The 17,357-nt window shown below is 45.5% G+C and overlaps 1 protein-coding gene across 2 annotated transcripts in view; it reads left to right on the top strand.

The window, feature by feature from the left end:
• The window catches only part of DCUN1D4 (defective in cullin neddylation 1 domain containing 4), a 365,350-nt gene that overhangs the window by 54,878 nt on the left and 293,115 nt on the right, over nt 1-17,357 (top strand). For both annotated transcript variants that reach the window (XM_086962658.1, XM_086962656.1), the window contains exon 2: nt 1,933-2,003. In XM_086962658.1, coding sequence (XP_086818784.1) covers nt 1,933-2,003 — 71 coding nt within the window. The remainder of the gene's footprint in view (nt 1-1,932; nt 2,004-17,357) is intronic.

Raw genomic sequence — 17,357 nt, 5'->3', positions numbered from 1 at the left:
TTAGATGTAATCTACCCTGTTGTAGCCAGAAAACTGTATGTGCAATGGAGGTATGGAGTATTACCTTTACGTACCTTCACATGTAACTGGACAATGTCCGCTCCGAAAAATTGCCCTCTGTGTGAATGTGACAGTGAATCAGAGCCACATGTGTTCTTTTTTTGCCCTGCTTATCACAAACCGAGGAAGCATTGGCTTATCCCATTGTGCAAAAACCTTGGCTTCCGGCAGGGTGCGCACGCGCTCAGAGTACTGAAAACTGATACCGCCGGTCCAGATCAATCCTGTTTTGCTTTTAACAATTTTGCTTTGTTTTTAATTGCACCTTATTTATTGTGTTAAATTTTATGTAATATGTGGTAATTAATTGTTATGTATAAACTGTGATAATCATCTAATCGTTATACGTTTTAACCTGTGCTTTTACGGTACTTCTACTGAAATAAAGATTTTATGATGATTACCATTTATTTATGGAAGGCCGCACACTAGGCGAAATTAGGAGTGGTTTATGGGGGATTGCTTTTCTCACGACTAAGTACAGTGTAGTTTTGCTGCCAAGCTAGGCCCACCCTGGAAATCTCTTTCGAGACTTATAAAGTAAAGATTTGGTGTGTCTGTTTCCATTCAATCTTGGCCTCTGTTTGAAAAATGTACTGCTATGTGGCGATGGAATAGTTACATCTTGATATCCATTCAATCATTTCACTCTCTGTAACCGAACATATAGTAATAAAAATTAAATCCTTTAAAATGTTTAATACAATGTTATACCCGTGCCATTGTATTACAATTCCATCATATTTTATCTGACTTCTAAATATCATATTTATGGTCGCCAGATCACTGTACATACACTAAACCCCTAGTATACAGATTAAGGCATTTCTTTTTTTATAAATAACTGTAATAAAATGGTGTAGTTCTGTTGGCAGTAATAAAGCAAACCATAATTGGAGTTCCCAAGTCCACTGACTTTTTGGATAAAAGCCCAGGTCTAGAAAAGTAGTGTTGGATAACAGGGCTGAACTAACAACCTAAAACCGATCTAAAATAACACTAGAAATGTTTCTAAAACAAGCCCTAGGTTTACAGAGCAGAAATAGTCTGCGAAGCCCCCATCTAGTGAAAGAGAGAGGAAGACATTTTTGGAAACAGTTCGGGCAAAGCCTAAATGAGTAGTTTTTAGACTTTTAAAGAATATATCCCCTTGTGTGCTGCTGTCTTCTTGCAGTTCTCACATAAGGTGCTGTGTTCAGCTGGAGCAGTCTATCTGCTCAATCCCTGCCTTGCAACCACTGTTCACATATTATCTGGGACAAGAAAGGTTCCCAACAAGTTGTCATGCATGTTTTGGAAAGGGATTTTTAATTTTCCAAAATTTGCATGGTCCCTTCATTGACTTTCAGTTAAATAAACGGTTATTTTTAATTCTCTCTGTTTTTTTTTGGGGCTTTGCATCAGAAGGACTCTCCAGCTTAATTCTCGAGCAGGTTCCTTAGATCTTCCTCTTATAGGCAGGTGTTAGTTCCTACAGTTCGCAAGACCAGATGGGGAAGTCGGATCATTTTGGCGACTTCTACACTGTGGAACACCCTGGTTACGTACATCTCAGAAGCCAACTCTTTTCCCCTTTAAAAAACTACGGAAAACGTGTCTCTTCCCTCTCAGTCTTCCTTAGTCATGGGGTTTTCTGGTCAGTGCTGGGTGCTTTCCGCTAGAGATTTGACGCCCTCTGGTGTAGTGCACTGCATAAGTTTCGATAACATAACATGGTAACAACAATGCCTGAAAATGCAGTGAAGGCTTCCTATATATTTTGATGTTGGTCATGGATATAAATGATTGTTCCAACGCTATACATCCAATAACCTGCTTCTCATGATTATTATTTTCAAATATGTTGTAAAAATCTCTGTTTTTCCTCAACAGATTTTCAGTTGAACTCTCATCTATCAACACTGGCAAATATTCACAAAATCTATCACACCCTCAACAGATTGGTAAACCAGCATTACTCTACCTCTTCACCTCTGCTTACCCTTTCTTTCGAAATGGAACGATATGTAAAGTTTGATTGCATGTTATAAGTCAATATCTTCTATTTAAAGCAACCCATTTTTTATCCCTAAATTGCCTCTCTTGCCATTTTAGAATGAATCGGTGAGCTTAGAATGCAACCATGATAAATTATATTTAAATATATTCTGCTTAAAACATATTGTTTGGTAACTAACCTAAATCGTGTTGTATATCTAGTTCACAACCAGCATTGATGCATGCAGTGTCTGTAACAATCCAAGGATGTAAAATTATTTGTTGTACACAATAGATGGTTTCATAATTTCATAAATTCTGGAGAAAACAATTACAAACGTTGCCAAGTAAGTCAATTTTGATTTTGATTGGTATTTACATTTTTAGGTCTCCGGCGTTAACCTCGCCAGAGACCTACTGTGAGCGACTCTGCTTCCCAGGAGAGAGGACAGGAGCTGGCCACGCGCAGGGAATTGAGCGGGCCACGCGCACGCGAATGCGCTTGCTGTGGCCAGCTCCTGTCTCCTCTCCTGGAAAGCTCCAAGACCCACGCATGCGCACACACAGAGAGACACACACGAGGGCCCATGCACGCACGCACATACATACAGAGACACTCCCCCCCCCCCCCCCCCCCACGCATACACCCACACGGCACACACACAAGTGCACCGAGCCCCCCCCCCCCCGCCGTCGAACACATACATACACACACGAGCACACACACGAGTGCACCTAGACAGGCACCGGGCATGTGCAACACTTGTGCAACCTCCTTCTGGCGGCCCCGGGGATCTCCACCGCTCACAGGAGCCCCGGGCTGCGAGACGCTTACACTCCGCCTGCCTCCTCTTCTGGTCCAGACGCAGCCCCGCCCCCGTCACAGACGACCTTGCCTGACTTCCGGTGAGGCTGTGCATCGTTCGCGGTGCTTCAACGCTCCTCCTCCCCATGCCCCCCCCCCCCCACGACAACCACTACCACTGAGCGTGTCTCGTTCTCGTCGCTTTAGCGGACACGCAGCCAATGCTTGTTTTCAATCCTGAGTGGCCCCGGCTGGATATGTCAATGTATGCAAGCGAGATTCCTGTGTGCTAACCAGGAGCAGTCGCATCACAACGCCCCTTTCTTCAGATAAATAATCCACCCACCTACCTCTATCAATCAGCCTTTTCTACTTCCCATCCCAATCGGCACCCCCCCTTCCTCCGGTGCCTTCCTTGCTGCAGGTACCTCCGCCTCCCGCGAAAGCACCAGACAGACCAATTTCCTGTTGACACCGGAATGTTTTAGCCGGGAGTGCAGGAGCGGCAGTGCCAGTCGTTCCCTTCACCTTTCAGGCAGTGCTCTCGGCTCCAGCCCCTCCCAGCAGCAGCATCCCCGGCCTCTGCCGTAGTCCAGGAGGACGCACGGGAGACAGACAGACAGACAGACAGACAGACAGAGCAGGAATCCCTGAGCCAGGGAAAACTTTTTCAGACAAGGAAGTGCTGAAGAGGAGCTAAGGAGAGGTGGCAGCAGCGCGCGCACGGTGGAGGGACGGGGGCAACAAAGACCTGCGCATGCAACGAGGAGCTGGTGCAGTCCAGAGTTGTATGTGGGGGTGTTTAGCGGGGAGTCCCAGCAGCGAAAGGCCTTGGCTGTCCCCCAAAATCACCTCTTCCTTCTGAGGTGACACCGCCTGCTCTGAGAGTTGCTGCTGGAACTGCGCAAGGTTGCCCGCCCTTCCCCTGAGCCCACCCCCCCTCAAATAGCCCCCACCGCGTAGTCTGCTTTCCTCCCCGCATCCCAGTGCGATGGACCTTCGCCAGGCCCCGCCCTGTCCCCCTGCAGGGCCCCGGTGCTGCTCTAGCCCGGCTGGTCGAGTGGTCTCGGACGTGGTTTCCATCCCATTCTCCATGTCTTTTCCCCCCCTCGCGCTGCTGATGGCTGAAGCCTGGCTGGAGGAAGAGGAGGAGCTGAGGGAGCTCAGAGATAGCGCCGGGAACAGGAGGAACAGGAGAGCCAGCGCTAACCCTGCCACAGGTAAGACGGGTCTCGGTGACTGCTGTGCTTGGAGCGGTCAGTCCAATATATTCACAGTAAAGTTTTAACTTAAAGGAAAGGCTTCTAAATAAAAATAAACTTAGTATGATGAAAGTGAGTAAGAACATCTTTATAGTGCTTACTGCCCCACTCTTTCCTTTTCTATCAGCATTTGCTGGATTACACTGTCCCAGGACTCCATTGTCTCTAACAGGCCAACCTTCCAAAGCCAAACTGCTCGTAATGTTGAAATCTGAATGAATCCATATGACGGGGTGAGAGTGAAAACAAGTTGTGACTGCTACATCCTATGATGAAACGCGAGATATCCATGTGGAGCTGTGGCGCTAGTATAGTTTAAGCTCACACTAATACCCCAGTGGCACCAGAAGAAAGGTTAGTGTCCCCGGGGTATCGGAGGCTTGCCCCATTAATACACGTGCAAAATACATTCGGGCACCGCCACCTACTTCAAGAGCAAAATTTGACAAACAAAGAACTCAGAAAACCTTTCGAAGTAATCGTATTTGTGTGTGACTAACTAGCCGCGCTCTTGCTTAGAATGCTTAATAAAGCGGCATTCTCGTGTTGTAAATGCAGATTTTTTTTGGGGGAGTATATTTAATGTCTTCCTATTTGCACTAGGGGTGGGCATACTAACAAATGCATCATACCTGCCAACAGATTTGCTCCCGATTTTATTAAGCCAAACATTTCTTTGACTGCTCCACCGCTGAAATTACCTATGCTTCAATAGAAGTCACTGACAATATTTTATTTATTTAGTGCATTTTTAGGTCTCCACACTTCTTTCAAGAACAGCATACTCTAGCACACACTGCTCACCAATTCAAAGTTTGCTAAAAATGTTATGCAAGGCATTGTCATACACAATGCTGATAACTCAAACTTTAATGCTGGGAGACCTATTGCATTGTAAATGCTTGTTAATTTTTTAGTTGTCATGAATTTTGAGTAAGGCACGCTAAAGCTCAAACATATTCAATTCAGTAGACAAATTAGTAAAAGAAACACTTTAAGATTTCTGAACCTTAATGTATTAGTTCTTTGTAACTACAGTGTGAAGCCAGAGGCCAAACCAGCTCTCTAAAAAGACTACAAATACAGGGGCACATGGCATCAATATATTGGAGAGTAGTTATGCTCATTTGAGAGGTGTTGCTATAAGAGTATAAATCCTATTAAATTGTGTACAGTGCTATGTACAATTGACCTTTGGGCAATGTCTTACAATCAGTCCACAAAGATAAGCGGTTTTAAGCAATAATAACTTCTAAACAAATGTTCAGAAGCCCAGATAAAGTATTTTTGACTTAAGAAATCTGTAACCATTTACTTGGACGTTAAGGGGTTAATGGGAGCCCTTATCTAACAAAAAATAGTCCTTTCGAGAACAACTATTAAACAGCAGCAATGCACCATGAATTGTGACTAGGGAACCCTAACATATGGCTGCTCAGTAGCTGAAAAGGTAGAAGTGAAATCAGTTATTTTTGATGCTTTCCAAGTTGTTTTTTTTTCTTCTTTTAACCACATAATGGATCAGAAAAGGGCACGGTCTGCAGTTAAGGTAATATTTTTGTCCCTATGTTAATGCTGTTCAAACTTGTATTTATGGTTCGTTAATTGAAAGCCTCTATTAGGGTGAGCGCTCCAAGTATAGGTTGTTATCTCTGACTGCACTACTGACAGTGGTTCCAGTATAAAAATGTGTACACAGGTTTTCAAAGTTTAGCAATATGAGGCTATTTATAATGCTCCCAGAATGCTGGCTGATTTGATGCAAATATTTGCAAAAGCTTGAAAGCAAGACTGATGATTGTTTGCTTTCAAAATAAAATGTGGATAAAAAATTGAAAGCAGGAAAAAAACATTTTTTCTGAACTACTGTAAAATTTCAGATACCATTTCATCGCAGCATCATTTAGTAACGTGTTGATGCATGCTAGTATTTCCCAAGAATACTCATAATGGAAAATCAGTGTAACCAGTTTCAATAAGCTTATGGCAAAGCCAGTAGGTCTGAAACTGGTGGTCAGCTTTTTAGTTTCGTCATTGTGTTAATTGTTTTGACATGGTTTTTGTACAACCTTATTGATGTGGGAGTTGCTGGGCCCTCACCATTATAGCAAATATTGTCAAAAGCAAAAAAATGATTTTGGTCTCAAAAAGGGCACACTGCCACAGTAGTTACTGGTACTGAACAAAACTACTTTGTGTGTCAATATGCTCCTTGTTAAAGAGCAGAATGCGGTCACTCACTGTAGGAAATGGGACCCCCGGCCGGCCAGGGCTTGCGCCACAGCCAGTCAGAGACCGCCACTCCTATATAAAGTCGACCCCTGCTCGCCCTCTAGGTAACGCGGCGCGGGCAGCCAGGCCTATCTCGGAGGACATGTGTGAAGCATTTGCGCACGCACCCACCAACAGCAACATCCCAGGCCTCCCACAAAAGGAACTCCACACCAAGTACATATGAAAATAGTCTTTGTATTAAGAAGGACACATAGGACCATACACTTTACAATGGGCTCGAGGCACGGATGGGGTTACAAGGGAAAAGGTACAGGCCAGGGCCAAGGGGCCACTGCCAGGAAGGTGCACATGATGGAGTTGGCATTTAGAACATATAACAACTGGGAGTTTCCTCGGACTAGGACTAGACACATAATCGCCAGGAGCTTAGCATTAGAATACGTCCCGCCCCGGGGTCTCATAGGACCAGCAATAGAACTCACTCCAACCAGCATAGACATACATGAGGTAAGGTACATAACACAAACAGAGGCTCCCATCAGCAGGGCAACACATAAGAATTCACAGCATCCCATTGGTAATAGTCAGTAGTGCCCCCTAGGCCCGATGGCCTTCCTGGGCGAGGGCGCCTGAGAGTCTCAATGTCCAGAGTGGGCTGTAAGGGGCCCGGGGCAAACCTAAACGTGGCAGCGGCCCACTAAGTGCTGGGCCGCTGAGGGACTTTGACATAGCCCTGCAGGCTCGGGGGGACAGGGGGGCAATGGTGGAGCCTCTCGCAGGGTCAGGGACACGTGGTGGGGCCTCTCGGGGCCCAGGCAGGGCCAGGGACACGTGGTGGGGCCACTCGGGGCCCAGGCAGGGCCAGGGACACGTGGTGGGGCCACTCGGGGCCCAGGCAGGGCCAGGGACACGTGGTGGGGCCACTCGGGGCCCAGGCAAGGCCAGGGACACGTTGGAGCCTCCTCGGGGCTCAGGACATGGACTGTGGGCAGGCGGGGCCCCCCTCGGGGGACCCGGCATCAATGGGCGCCCCCGGGGGACGTGACGGAGCCTCGCGGGCTCGGACAAGAACTGAGGCAGACGGGGCCCCCCCCTCGGAGGACCCGGCATCACTGGGGGCCCTGAGGCGCATGCGTGCTCGCGCTGGAGGGGAGGGGCGAGCACCGACAATGTGCTCCGACGCCCCGCCTCCCCTCCTGCAGCACTCACCGGTGGGCGGGCAGACGCGCCGGTCCTCCTCGTTCTCCCGGGCTCCCTCACGCTCCTGAGGGCCCCGGGGGGGGGAAGCGTCAGTGGTCCTGGTGGGACGCAGGGGCGCGGAGTAGGCTCCCGCCGACCCCTGCCTTCGCGGCTCTCTCCACAGCTCCCCGGGCCGCCGGCCAATCAGAGCGCGGCCCGGGGAAACGTCATCAGCTCAGCCCGGGCCGCCAGCCAATCAGAGCGCGGCCCGGGGTGGGGCTTCACGCTGGGTCCCGGGCTGCGGCGGTGAAACACAGGGGAAATTGACGAGGGCCCGGCTCCCTCGATAAGGCACCCAGGAAGGAGATAAAGCGAGGTAGGCACTCGCTGGGGTTGCAAAGCCTCTGTAGCACGAGGCAGACGCCGGGTGGGCACCGGTCTTGTTGGATATAGCGCTCCCAGCGCGAGGGCATGAATGAAGCGCCCCAAGGCGCAAGAGAGTGCTCCCGAGCGCTAGGAGCATAGAGGAAGCGCCCCAGGGCGCTAGGACCGCAGGGAAGCGCTCCCACGGGCTAAGGCACGGAAAGCAGAAGCCATGGGAAGTTCGGGGGGTCCGTAGTTCAGGAGCGGAGCAGGGCCCAGGGGGGCACGCCCTCCCCTGAGCCCAAGCAGCAGCACGACCCAGGCAGGGTCCCAAGCAGGAAGAAGAAGAGAGAGAGAAGAGGGCCCACCCTCCTTTTATACAGGAGCTTCCTTTGTCTCCCAAAGGGGCAGGCAGGGAGAGAACCAGCCAGAACTGGTTATAAGGAGTTTCAGGTTACTGGCCAGGCCAGGGACACTGGACGCACCCCAGGGGGGTGGAGCCAGCCTGGTGGGGGAAGGCCCGGCCAGCTTCAGCCAATCAGGCGCCAGCACACCTACTGCACACACACACCAAAGTCTAGAAGTGGCACTTCCCTTCTAGTCACACACATGCCGCATACATCATCTTGTAGCATTCAACCTCACGAGCGCATACATACCAAACACGACCCGGCACGCCCCACGCACCAGGAACTACCCGAGCCACATACATTCCCCATGCATTCCTATGGGAGGCAGGTCTCTCTCACCCCACACACACTCAGAAGGGGAATCACCATTCCCCGGACACATATAAAGAGCACAAAACTTCAGGGGTGGACCTGCCAGACGGGCCAAGTCCAACACTCACAGTGAAGCCAGCCGATACAGGGAAAATAACAGAATTCTAATAAACGCAAAAGTTCATGGTCAACGCCAGACCAAATTACTGGCCCAATTATTCTTAAAAATCTCAAGTGCACCCATAGTTAATGTCCTTGCATTAAGTGCAGCTATGTGGCTTTCGTGAATTCCCAATAATTTACAGAAGTAGGACAAGAAATAGTACTCCTAGAAAATATTTGTGAACTTCATTTTAGCATGAGCAAATATGCATGTGTAGATTTGGTCATATGAAAATCTGAGTTTGCAAGTTCACTTTCCCTCCAGCCACTTTTTTCCCAACTCTGGAAGGTGGTTTACGTCTGCCATTGTCAGTAGTAAATTTCCAACATTTCTCAGTAAGGGAAAAGATTAGGGAAGAGTTGTTGCAAACTTTAAAACATGCACGTTAGTAGGTTTGCACTGATGCAAAAGGGTATTCTAACCCTGGAACCATTGCTTACCACTACCTCCAGCCAACAATAGCTCTGATATGAGTCTTCCCATTGGTACCTCCAATGGATATAAACCCTCCTCTTCCACTTTTCCTCAGCTGCACCACCAGATGGTTAGTTGGAAGCTGAAGGGGAGGGTTGGGACTTATCTTGGACCCAGGTGCTTCTTTCTTTAACGTAAGAGAGTGTAATTTCCAAGTCTGTTCAAAATATGTGCATATTTTAAGGAGAATTGCTGTCCAGTTTTCCATGGTGTAGAGATGCCATAATTTATGGCGTCATATATCTATCATTTTCTGTTCCGGGCCTGGGCCACAGTCAACTTCCCAGCTAACAGTGGCTGTGATATGTCTTCCCATTGGTACCTCCAATGGATAAAGACCCTCCTATTCCACTGCACCAACACCAGATGGTTAGTTGGACGCTGAAGACTGGTGTCCCTTTGGTGTGAGGGGGCAGGTTCTCGACACTCTGGGTGGGGCTGGACAGAATGCTACCTAAAGAGCAGAACCCAACACTCAAGCGTGAACTACCAAAGGGAGAAGTCATTTCGCTTGGGTAGTCATTACTAGTCCAGTACACATTTTTCTGGGCAACATGTTTAAAAATGGCGGATTTTCTCCAGTGATGTAGTATTTCAGGTACCATGAAACTTATATACTTCATATTGGTGTGAAAACTTAAATTTTGGGGTTCAAGTAGTCTTATAGCAACAGAAAATTACTCCTCAGAGCAACCATTCTGCCATTTTTTAAAAGAGCTGCTCTATAATTGTGTTTTAGTCATCAAATTGGTAAAGTATTTTAATATTGTTTTTGTTTCAGGTTTTCCATTGATTCAAATTTGTTAACATGATTGAAGCAGGTGGTAGGTAGCAGGGGATCTTTACCTTCGGACAGTGTTGCTAACTCCGAAATCTGAGGACGCCTTCAACAAAGAAAACTGGTGTCATATGCCAAACTAATCCGAAAGATCAACTGCGGCTGGACAGAAGAGTTCAAAATCCTGCAGAAATACTGCAAGATGAACTTCCCAAAATATCGAAACTGATGGATGAAGAAGATCAAATATTTTATCATTGTAATAAAAAGTTCTACAAGTGAAAAAATGCCTGGAAAACATTTTTTCAAATTGCAGAACCAGTGAATCGCAACAAGAATTAGAGTCTTTTGAGAAAGCGACGACAACCAAACGTAGTGCCCATCCACTTAGAGCGATGGCTACCCCTTGTTCACCTCCAACAACTGATCAGAAAGCACAGGATCTTCAATGTGTTATCTGTGGTTTAACCTGAACAAGGGCCAAAGGGATTGATGAAAGAACAGAGTATGTGAGTCTCAAAGGGCAAACCTTTTTATCTGTAGCTAATTTCTTCCAAGATGAGGTTTTCAGCCGAATAGCTAGTCTAAACAGCGAGTTGAATGTATTTGTAGCAGATTTGTATGCCCACCTGAATAGCATCCATGCATGCATACATTTGAAAATATAAATGTATAATGAGCTTCAAGAAGCAGTGTAACCGCCAGCCTTCAGTTAAGTTTGCACTCTTTGACAAAACCAAATATAGTTTTAAAGTCACTCTTTAATGCTGGCTACAGGTTCACACTTGGTGAGATCAGAGAAAAAATGGTCAACTTTGATAACTGTATTGAGCTATAATAGTGTCATTAAGATTTTTCTGTTGATAATGTACACTGACTGAATTTTTGTCAGTCTAACAAAAAGAATGAGCCACTTATGGTGTTTTCGACTGATATGACTCAGTAAAATCAGCAGGAATCATTTTAAGAAACATTCTGAACGATTTAGGTTTTGGACTTAATGACCAATTTTGTTATGCCCCAGAGCTCCGCAAATCATGGGTGTCCAAAAGAATGCCTGCTATTGTCTTAACATGTTTTTACATTGTTGTTTAATGTCAGCAAAGCAAAACAGTTACAAACTAAAGTTCTTGAGTTCAGAACAGAAGCTGACAACATTGATGATGGCTCTGAAGATCTAAGCAAAGAAGTGGAAGACAATCCCATGAACCGACAGGCTTATGCTGTACAAATGTACTGCCTTTTCCAATTCATTGAACTAAGTCACTGCAAAAAGAAAACTCCGCTCTACATGATGACTGCATACACATTCTATGACCAGTGCAAAAGTAGAGAGCTAATCACTTCAATGAATAGGATTGGTGTATCAACAAGTTATAATGACATAGTACGGGTGAGGAACTTGTTAGCAGCCCACTTCTATATCACTTTACTAAGAAGGGATTTACAATTGCTGCTCTTGATAATTTTGATTTTGAAGACTGCTCTTCTTCGTCTGGAACATCCAGCATTCATGATACTGCAATGGTGCTCTTTCAAGACTGTACCAAAGAAGTAGCTACTGGAAAACAAACTGTCAGCTGTAGGCATAAACAAACAAAACTGTAAATTTCTAACTCCACACCCTTGCCAATGTGTGCAAAAAACACTGCAAGCTATCAACACGTCCCAGTCTACCAGAACGTTTCAAAGTAACTGAGGACATGGCTCTTTTTCTGCCTGATGCTGAGGTCTGCAAAGCTGAATTAACTGAATTAATCATATCTTTTATTAGGTGTGGACTGAAGGATAAAGAAAAGCTAGTTCCTCCGAGGGCGGACATTCATGCTCTGTTTATTTATTTATTTATGGGCTTATATAGCGCTATGAATAAACTCCCTAGGGAGTATCTCCGCGCTGTTCTACCAGAATACTGCCCCAATGAAGGTTGGGTTTTTACCAGTAATACCATCTCCAGTCACAAACCACGTAACTGTATAGACAACTCTAAAAGATGTCCAAAATGTGCTTGCTCAGCTTAAAGACCAGCCTCTAGTGCCAATTTTCTGCGATGAAGGTGTTTTCTGTATTGTAGCTGATTTTTTTAGGAGCAGTTCACTAGAATTTGATGAGCTTTATCCATTAATGGATGTTTTGCACATGACAAAAGTTATTGCCGTATGCAGGAAGTTATCTCACTGACTGTGGCATAGATGATGCACTTATTGAGTCTGAAACCTTTGGAAGCTAAACTGTCCAGTCTGTATTGAGCTGAACTCCTTATGTTTGTTAGTTACATGGTATGCTCATCATATTTGAAGCTATAGAAACCTAGAGTTGGAATGCTTTCTGGAACAAGAATTGCAAGTTAGTTTTTGCAATTCTTATCTCCGATGTTAACAAGGCACAGGATGCACTTTATTCGAAAGACATAATGCAAAGCCAGGTAATATTTAATACATTCAGTTCAAAATCAGAAAATCTGAAAAACAAGCTTGTAGACTTTGTCATAGAATGTGAAGAAAAATCTGAACTTTGCAAATACTAGGGAGATGTTTTATACATGATTGCTCTTGTGAAAAACTTGGTACATGCTGATCGGGAAGTGATTGGGAGCTGCACGTGAAGATCAGTGAGCCCGCGATTTACTGTGTTTCGGTAATTCGATGGCATAAACTACCTGAGATATAGGTCCTGGTATTGAGAAAGAATGAAGAAGTTGGAGGTAGATAAACCATATCTCTACAGAAACCTCATCCAAATACATTTAGTGGTGAAAGACATGGGGGAAGGTTCAATGCCCAGTCTCCAGATGAAACTAACTCCAAAGGGATTTTTGGTCAGACACATAAAAGTAAATGTTTCTCAATGGCAGCTAGTTTACCATGAAGTGCTTTCTATTTTCAATGCTTTGGAGAGATAAAAAACTAAAAATTAATGGACCATCTTAAAACTGTTCCTCACCCACCACGAACCTGTGGGAAAGAGACAAACATTTTAATGTTGACAGGCTTCATTTCATGCAGTAGCAAGGAAACTCCTTTGAAATGGCTTAGCCTGTGCAACTACACAACTTCTCAACCTAACAATATGTGGATAACAATATAAAGACCCGTCTACTAGATGTCTTGGAACATGGATTGAAACTATTCGCAGACTGAAGCAGGAGATATTTGTATTGAAAGAGAAAAACCTGTTTGACATAATCACTAAAGCTAAACTTCCATGCTTTATTTTCTATTGTAAGAGTTTCGTCTAACCAGCCACCTCAAAACCGGTTACAAAACAACGACTTTCACTAGCACATAGAGAGATGGATGTAGCAAAAGAAAGGGGTGAATTTATTCAAGGATATTCTGTTGCATTATCTTCCAACAAACGCATTATTGGATGTAGCTGCTGCAGCCAAAGCAGTGAAGCACAGAGCTTGTGGGGGATAAAAACAAAACCTTTTACCTGAAGAATTTGAGTTTGAAAAGGTGTCCTTCTTGAAAACTGCTGTTGTGGATTTTCGAATAGTCCAGATTTCATTCATGTAAGACTTCAGAGTTCATTCAGACTGTTCTACATATAGCAAAGTCTGTGTGCACCGTGCAAGAACTGCACATTGTCTTTGACAGTTATCTTCAACTATATGTTAAAGAATGTGAGAGAATCAGACAAATGGCTGCAAGTGGAACGTATGACCTTCTCTGCATCAAAATATCAACACCTATACCTGTGCAACTTGATACATTTGGGTTATTAACATCAAATAAAATTAACTTGCTTTAGTGAACACTGAATTTTCAATTATTGCAAGTGGAATGATTGATTGCAGAGATATATTCAAAAGGTACAGGACATATGTTCATGAACTTAAAAGCAAATTGGAGGAAGCTGTCCTTTGTGTTGTGCCACATGTGTGTTCGGCTGCCACATGTGTGTTCGGCTGTTCGAAATGGTTCCAATCGAGTCATTGTACTGTCAAATAACACAGGTGTTACTATTGTGCTTCTTAGCTTTGTGGCAATGTTCATAAGTCAAGGATTGGCAGAGTTATGGATACGTTCTGGAACAGGCAAGAAAAGACACTTAATCCCGCTTTATATTCTCTGCAAAAAAACTTGACCCAGAGATGCCCAGTTTTCTTATCAAGGCACATATCCTTACGGGTGATAACACTGAGCAACATTTGAACAAAGTGTGGAGCTATAACTGCTGAATGTGTGAAGTTTCTATTGATTTGCTGAGACAGAAGAAAAATTTGACTTTAAAGAAGTAGAAAAATACCTTGTGTGTGTTTGGAAATTGAGCTGTGACTGTCACACATTTGACTATCTTGGGTACTGTGAGTTCAAGAGGTCAGCCCCGCTAAGTGACCTTCCACGGAAGTCATATTCTGTGTGTGGACATATTAAAAGAGCATTCTACTTGATCAGGTGTGTAAATGTTTTGGATTATGCATATGTAGAGAAAGATCTGTGTGAATTTGGTTGGGAAGATCTTGATGAGCTGCTAAAACCTACAAAGTTACTAAAACCTCTGCCCACAGAATTTGCACGTACATGTATGTGCAAAACCTGTGCTACAAAAAGATGTCCCTGTCGATATGCTCTACTCAATGTCTAACATTCTTTAAATGTACTGTAGGAAGCTGGCTCTGTGTATGCTATACCAACAGGTGGTTATACCGTGCACATAGTCCAGAGATTTTTCCTAGAAGTGTACATGGCTCAGTGCAAACCCAAAGTGCTCTATTTGTGGTAGTGTGAACGAGCAGCCTTAGGCCTAACACAGAGGAGTGTAAGACAAAAACACTGCACCACCAGCTCCACAGTGGTGGTCGGGTGCAGAGGTCAAAGTTTAGAATGTGGCCCAATGGAGACTGGGGATGCTTGAAGGCGCACTGCTTGCAGGTAAGTAAATACGTTTCTGGGGTCAAGCTTTGAAGGTTCGGACCACCACAGGGTGGGCCACAAGGCAACATCAGACATACACCACCAGTGGCACCGGGGCGGCCGGGTGCAGAGATCAAATTCTGTGTCGAGCTCCCAATGGAATTCAATGGCGAAACTCTGTTGGTGAAACAGGCTGCAGGTGACATACTGGAGGCTGCATGAAGGAAATCGGCGACTGCAGAAGTAAGTGGAGATGTTGTAGGTCGTCGGGTGCAGGGGTGTCCTTTGATGTCGGGTTTTCTTACATAGCCGGTCGCATTTGATGGTCGCCTTTGGATTCACACTGCTGGAGTTGTCATGGAGTCCAGGAGGGGTCAGCCAATGCTAGCCTCTGACTCTGGGTCACCTTTTCTGGATCGGGTTGCCACTTGGACACAGGCCGGAGGAGTCTGGTGCTAAGTGGTCAAGTATTGCGGATCCGGAGGGCACCAGAGTCCTTGGTTCTTGTGGACAGAGCAGCTAAACTCTGGATTCCTGGTCTTCTTCAAAGGCAGGCAGTCCTCCCAGGGGTTGCATAGGTTGCTGGCTGCAGGACAAGCATAGTTCTTTCCGCAGGGTCTTCGAAGCTGCAGTCAGGCCGGTAGGGCTGGGACCAAGTCAGTGGGGGTCCGACAGTCTTCTCTGCACAGCGTCGTCTTTGTCCTTCTTAGGGTGGCAGGAACTGGTTGGAGGGTCTGGAAAGCCACCTAAATACTAGATTTAGGGCGTTTTAAGAGCGTGACAGGTAGGGCCAATGGACACCTTATCTGGGGTGTCTCCACCCTAAATTATTCCACCCTCCTGTGGGAAGGGCATAGTCCTCTTCAAGATTACGGGGACTGAAAGGTGTACTTCACCTCTCCTCCTTCACCTTAGGGGTGGCGCTGGCAGATGTGGGCACACCTCCTGATCTTCCTAGTTTTTCCTGGCAGCTTTCCTGCCCAAGTGGGGGTGAAAACATGGGGCTGCTATGTGCTGCTAGCAGCAGAGGCTTGGGGTTGCATTACAAAGGTAGCAGGCCTTTGAAGCTTCCCTCTCAAGCACTGTGCCCATCCTGGGGGAGGAGTGACACCTCCGCCCAGGATGTGCTTTGTTTCTGGTCCCAGAGAGCCGGGGCTCTCGGCCCACGGGTCCAGAAACATGTCTGGTGGTGGCTTGCTGTCTAAAGCAAGTCTGTGACCACACTAGGGTTGGTAGGATTTCAGGGAGCACCTCTGAGGTGCCATCTGAGTACATGTTTCAATAAACCTCACACTGTCCTCAGTGTGGGTCTATTGAGAGTAGTAGTTTGGTACCAAGCACTCCTGGGTTCAGAGAGGCCATCAAGGTGCTGGGGAACCCGAGTTGTCTAGTTTACAGCCCATGTAATCTTTATGGCTTCCCTGGCGCTTACAACATTTAAGAATAGTCTTAAATATTGTAGAAGCATATCTGCTCATGCAAATATGCCTACATCTGTGATATAGTGCCCCCTGTCTTAAGGCTGTCAGGCCTGCTACAGGGGTGACTTACCTATACCTTCGGCAGTGCTATTTAAGCATGACACACAGGCAGTGTGCCCTGTCGACTATTTCATTTTGTCCGCACCAGGCCTTGCATGCTGCAGGAGCAGTCTGTATGGCCTAAGTGAGGTGTCTCTAGGGGACCCTCTTCATTCCCAGTGCCCTAGGCACCCAGGCACCATTTACTAGAAACTTACAGGGGATCTGAAGGCCCAATAGTGGAATCATTTAGGGAAAGAACACTGGTACAGGGACCCAGTACTTAATAGTCAAAATGGCATCAAAAGCCATGCACAAAGTGTGTGGGGGGAGGTCCTGCAACAGAACCCCATGTTCTCACATGTAACACAAGCGATCGCCGAAGCAAATACATAAAGTGAGACTATGAAAATGTGTTTAAAGCAGAAGTGATAACCCTTTTTTTTTTTCTTCCATATTCACATCATAAATATTGTTTGGTGTATACATAAAAAGAATAAAAACCATTAGTATTTGTTTCATTTCTATGTATATCTCTTTTTCCTCTGTTATAGCAGCCATTTTGGAAAATGGTGGAAGGGTTACTCGAGGAGGTATTTTCTGTCTCTATAAGAGTACTTGACCCCCAATACAATCGTATGTTTTGATACCAAAATGAAGTATATAGGTCTCATAGTTACTGAAATATTACATCATCACTGCAACACATCCACCATTTTAAAAGAAAAGTCATCCAGAAAAATTTGGATGCTATGTTTACCGAAGCTAAATTACTTCTCTAATGATCCCAAAATCAGGGGGCCGGAATTAAAATAACAATTATTGACTTAAATTGAGCTTGCTATGACGAGATCAGTACTACAGCACTAGCGAAAGAGACCACATTCTTTGAATCCTTGTGTGCTCCTGTGTGTTTTTGACTGCTGTTTTTGCCACTCTTGGTGGATCTTCCGCAACCTC

The sequence above is a fragment of the Lissotriton vulgaris genome, chromosome 3_1, assembly GCF_964263255.1.
Source record: "Lissotriton vulgaris chromosome 3_1, aLisVul1.2, whole genome shotgun sequence".
NCBI lineage: Eukaryota > Metazoa > Chordata > Amphibia > Caudata > Salamandridae > Lissotriton > Lissotriton vulgaris.
Note: the sequence above shows the minus strand (reverse complement) of the source record. Positions and strands in the feature narration are given on the sequence as shown.